Consider the following 6000-nt stretch of genomic DNA (forward strand, 5'->3'; position numbering starts at 1 on the left):
CCCTCCCTCCACTAAACCTGCACACAAGTGCAGGCCTATCAGGCCTCAACCAAGACGAGCAAAACAACAGGCTGTGTCCAATCCCACATCACAAGCACTGCCTGCCCTGAACACCAGAAAGGGCAGCATTATTCCTTCAAAGGAGAGCGTAAGTAGGTCCATTTCTTTTTAAGGAAAACTTCAGTGGCTCCTCAGTCACTCATTAATTTCTTAGCTTCAGGGTAAAAAAACTCCATGTTGAGTGAACGTCCATGCAGCTGTATTTTTAGGTTTCTTAATTACCAGCCACAGCAATGTCTGAGTAGCCAAAGCCAAATATATCAAGTTAACAAAGGACAGACTCAAATACATCTGGACACTGTGTGGAATTCCTTAACAACAGCATATTGGGAGGTATAGTGTTAGCAGAGTAGAGCAGAGTGCAGCAGTCTCCCACACGTGGAGCCCTGCAGATAATGAAGAACAAGGCACAAACAGGAAAAGTGGTGTCGGATGGCCAGGGGGTGGAGGAAAGGGGGGGGGGGGGGGGTGGGTTGTGTTCTGGCATGCCTGAGCTTGGCTCAGGTCAGGGGAGGACAGGGCAGTGTGAGAGAAATAAGGCTTACGTCACTTACAAACAGAAGCACTCAAAGAAATGGGTTTCAATAAGGGCACGTTCCCGTAAAAATGTAAACTCTGAGATTTTTTTAATGAATATTTATTCCAGCTTTTCCCACCTATACTTACAGGAGTGATTCATCATGTTCCAAATTAATAATGATTTCAAATATCTATCAACTATCCCTATTGCCTAAGGTCTCTTCATCAAAATTCACAACAGGATTTACAAGCTTGTGTTCCCAATTTTCCAGATACTTCTTACAGTCTTTGTGTATTAAAATAAATAAATAATAAATAATTTCTGACATGGCTTCCAGTTTGCAAGGTTGGAACTTATCTACTTTATGTGAGGATTTTAATGTTAAGTATTAAGTACTAAATATACAGAATGCAAGAAAAACTAAATTAGCACAATTATGTCCCAAATATGAATGTAATTGGCATTTATGAAAAATAGATATTTAAGAACGAAAAGTTATACTTGGGAATAATCATACGCTCATGAGACTTTCACAAATAAAGCATAGAGAATGTTGATATGTGCACTAGGTTCTTAATATATATATATAATATATAATATCATTCCTTATGGAATTCCTTCATGTTTAAAAATCAATGTATTCTTAATCCTGATTATGATTATGAACCATATCTTGATGCAATACAGCCTTTGAACTCAGGCAGGGGGGCGACATTTCACGACTATAGAAATAGAAAACATAACCTTGCACACTGAGGTTCTTTTCCACCCACAAGCAAAGAGTATATTAAAAGGTTTTGCATTTATTTAAACAGTGTTTTTCATGTTGGTAATGTTGGAAAGCCAGAACCACAAATGGATGATTTATTTCTCAATAGCTATTTGGTATCTAAAGCTCCAGCTTTAATTTTAGTCTTTGCAGATAAGTGGGGAAGGTGCAAATTACAATTTAAACCATTCAGATGAACTGGCTTGACAGCCAAGTCTGTTTTCTATGAAATGGCTTCCTTAGATTGAGGATACAAATGATACATTCTTATTATATCTTTAAAAGGCCATACTGTGTAAAAGCGACACTAATTTGATTGATTGATTGCCTGAAAAGAAACACCAACCAAATATTCCGGAGGTAGATCGCTGCCATATCAGACCATAGAGAATCGCAATCTCTGTGAGAGATTATCATCAGACCATAGAAAATCTCAATCTCTGTGAGAGCATAGCATGCCAATTTCTTTAAAACCCAATCAATTTGTTTATTTGGTTCAGAGGGTTTGAGTGGTAAGGAATAGGCCTATTTCAAGAATACATTTCTTGCTTGAGCAAGCTCACTAACAGACCAGCATTTATGTTAAATATTTTTACTCCTAGGTTACCTCAGACAATGTTGCAGCAACTGTGAATTACAATAAAGGCCTAAGCAATTAAATTCAATGATGATGGCTGAAAATTGGACTTAGAATATGAAACATCATACAAAATTCGCTGACACTAATCTTTTTTGCCGTTTAAAAAAATCACGACAAACTCAAAAAACAACTAAGACAATAAGGGCATTCTATTTGGCGAATTCACATTCTCGACTTCCCCGTCTTTACTTCTTTTTCTTTCATCTTTTCCTAGCCTCTCCCAATGGGTCGAGCGAGGGGCAAGAGGAGGAGGAAAAAGAGAAAAAATTTTGGGATTGGAATGAGCCCAATGATAATCAGGAAGAGGAGGGGGAAAACATGCATTTGGTACAGGCCTACTCCTTTGGTACAGGAATGTACAGCGCATACTGAAGCCATGTTGACAAGATTCTTAATGTCAGTGTTACAGCATACAGTGTGTTCTCTTTGCCAGGAGGGTGTAGTCCAAGTGGCCAGCTCAGCCAACTTTTGCAAAACATTTCAAAATGATCAAAAACACTGGACCATCTATTCTTTCCAGATGGCAACGCATATTGTTCAGGAAAAACAAAAACATAAAATGTCACAAGCAATGTGGGTGTCAACTTGACCAGGAGGTCATATCAAAATTGGGTAACTGTGACAAAAATCCCAAAAATAGGCTGGGCAATTATGTTCCTATATGAAACACAGGCACCTTCTATAGCCTACTTAAAATACGTAAACAATGCACCGACTAAACTCTTTGGCAACAATCAGCTCCAGTAACTCAAACGTTAAAATATAGACTACCATGTAACCAAAACCTTCCTCCAGAAACATCTGTCCATACTGCAAAAGCAACCGTGGGGGATTATAACATACATGGAAACCTAGCAAGATGTTCTCTCCTAATGGACAGCCTCCCATTCAAGAGGACGCTTATGACACTCATTCCACTTATGTGGAAAGATGATAATGACATGACATGACATTCATGACAATAAGTTATGGTTATTTTGTAACCATTAACCTCAAAGGTTTTATGCAGGATGGCCAAAATTCAAGTGCAAAACATTTAAGTACATGTTTGGCCAGGTTTCCTCCTACACCTACAACCTGAAAACCTTGTGAAACCTTTGTAGAAGTCCTCTGGGACCACTTCACCTCATGGGCAATGGGTACACTACATTTATCAACACTGACCACCTTTGGTTGAGAAACTACCTCACAGAAGACAAAGCAAAGGGCTATTTTATTTAGCCTGTTTATTTTTCTTATTCAAAGGCATGGTCAGATACAACAGAAGCAGTTTGGTACATACACATCATTGAAAATATTACGCAATACATTTATTGTTTCAATGACAGGCACCACCACATACATTTAAATTTGCAGTGAGGTTTAGCCACAAACTTGCTCATATTGTGAAATACAATTAATAGTTGTGTAAACTTAATGTACTTTTTATTTTTATTTTACATTGTTATAACGTTCCACAAACTGGTGTCAAATATTCTCAATTCCAAGTAAAAATCAGATTGGCATATCAGGATCAACTAGACCTATGCTTTAACATATAGTCACTGAATAACAGGTCATAAGAACAGACTTGCACTGAGATACCAGTCCTTGTATGCTTCATGGTGATCCAGTGCATCAGAACATTGTACTAATGAATTGCAGTGTCCTTACAGCATGTTAGGATACCTTGTTCAATGTCTAATCCCACAAGTCAGTCATAACAGGACATGATTCTAGGTCAAAAACTTTGTTGACTTCGAGAAAGGAGCATCTTAAGCTTGCCAAAATCACAGCTGCTCTTGGAAACACTGTTGTGGAAAGTCCTCAAGTATGGGCCAAATTTTATCACGTTCACTGTAAGGACACAAACAAATTTGCCATGTTCGCTGAGGAGCTACATTCTCGCAACAATGTCAAGAATATGATCAAATCCAAAATGGGTGGGTCCGCCTTTTTTTTGTTTTTTATGTAGATGCCAGATATATGGGTAGAAATCTGCAGACGTCCCTGAACAATTACCGGTTTCCACAGTAACAGAAAAATAATGATGTAGTACCGTACAGCAGAACGAGGCCTGCGCTCAAGAGTGGTTCAAGAGGTTAAAGAGATTGTATTTAAACAGAACAAAAGAAACAATTGAAAAATATTTCACTGTACGTTGATACTAAGGTTATCAGCTTCATGCGAAGGCTATCAGCTGAAAGTGTCATCGATTTTAGCGATGCATTACCCCCGCCCCTCTTATGTATGGCGGATCCAGTTAACCGCTCACTAGCTAGCTAGCGAATTCTTTTTCGTGATCTTATACCCTTTCTTATGCTATTGAAATAACGCGTTACAGTGTTAAGCACATCATTCAACTAATCGCAAACAGCACCACTAGTGTCATTAATATCTCAAATAAGTAGCAAGACACGCTTAAACAGGCTGCAACAAAGGTAACTGGAATAGCCAGTTAGCTTAACTAGATAGCTATCCATCCACCGTACACGTTGAGGAAAACACAGCTAACTCAACTGAAGGAGAGACATTCAGCCTCTAATCCTGGAAAATACTCACTAACAATGCGAGCATGGAAGAATGCGCCAAATAGGTAGCTAGGCTATATAAAATGCTCAATGCAACGTCGCCTGACCTTTGCATAACTTTTCGTAGTCTAAAGCGTTATGCCGTCAAGAAAAATAGACTTGCACAATATTTTAAGTCACACGGTTAGCTAGCTAGACATAATAACGTTAGCTGGGTAGCTCTTCAGATTGACTAACTTAGAGAAAATAACTAACTTAAGTTGAGAACTAAAACAAAGGCATTCTCGATTCACGTGGACAGGCATATTAAACTAATATTTTCTGAAATGTAGAGCAATAACTTGGCTGTCCACTCAACAACAACAGGCGTGAAGCGCGTGGCGGTAACATGCAACTGTAGGGGTGACCCTTATAATTAAAAACGAAATTGGCTCACATACCTGCCGGTGTTGCCCCGAAGATCCGAACCACTGGCACCCTCTTCACATCACTCTCTCTGAATTCAGAATAACAAACGTCCAGGTCTTTGATCGGACTTGCCATGTAGTAGTCTGCGGTAACGATGCGGACTGCAAACATGATTGTAGTGGAGATTAAAAACTACGAGCACGTAGAGTATAAACTGGGGCAACATCCAGGAAAAAACGAGATTTCTTTGTCCCGATGACAGTGCTGGCCAGTTGGGTTCAATGTATAATTACAAGCTTTTTAAGTACAACTAATAATTGCAAACCAAATCCTTGATATTTTCACAGAGGGGGCACGCGGAGTTGCTCCTATTGAGACAAACATGATTTCTAGCTAAGAAGTAGGAGTAATCCGAGCTGCAGCTGTTGAAATCATACCGTAATGGTGGTTCCTTTGCCACTACCGCTATGTTGCTCCTGGACCGATGTTACCCGACTTTTCGGCATCAAAACTGCAACCAGTCTTAGCTATAGATAACGGGGACAATAACGTGTTTCCACCAGGCGCTCCTATAGTTTTAACATCGAGGATTCGGTCTTCAGATAATCGGAAATCACTTTCTTTTCACTCTCGCTGTGTCCGGGTGTTACCGCAGATCCTCTCGGAAACATTTTTTTTATTGTTTGATTATCCTTTTGGAATCTTTCTAGCAATATTTCACTCAAAAGAAAGCACAGCTAGCAAGCTAGCGCGAAAGAAAAACCATTAGGGTTTAAAATCCAATGTGGCAGCCCTTCTGCCTTTGGTTGTGTGCTTTCAATGTGCCACTACGGGCATGTTCCCCCTTCTCTGTAATATGATCACAGCACTCTTCAGTAACCCTAATCAACACCATTCCTCTCCGGCAGACCCTCCCCTATCCTCCTCCTCTACTGGTTAGCTACTGACACACTGCAGCATTCTCAACAACACACAGGTCACCAGAGTCATCATCCAGTCCCGTTTCATGATTTAAGAACTATCTAAATCTCGTGTTTTAATTGGCTGTTTTACGGCTATATCTGCGTTTTCATTGGTTACATGTATACTGAGG

The 6000-nt window shown here is 39.6% G+C and overlaps 1 protein-coding gene across 2 annotated transcripts in view; it reads right to left on the bottom strand.

Moving 5' to 3' along the window:
- Positions 1–5770, bottom strand: part of rev3l (REV3 like, DNA directed polymerase zeta catalytic subunit) — a 58113-nt gene extending 52343 nt beyond the window's left edge. The window contains exon 1 of one of the 2 annotated variants that reach the window (XM_061241397.1): positions 4940–5770. In XM_061241397.1, coding sequence (XP_061097381.1) covers positions 4940–5078 — 139 coding nt within the window. In that variant the 5' untranslated portion in view covers positions 5079–5770. The remainder of the gene's footprint in view (positions 1–4939) is intronic. The other variant, XM_061241396.1, reaches the window with a different exon arrangement.
- Between the last annotated feature and the right edge of the window lie 230 nt (positions 5771–6000).

Source organism: Conger conger, chromosome 5 (genome assembly GCF_963514075.1).
Source record: "Conger conger chromosome 5, fConCon1.1, whole genome shotgun sequence".
NCBI lineage: Eukaryota > Metazoa > Chordata > Actinopteri > Anguilliformes > Congridae > Conger > Conger conger.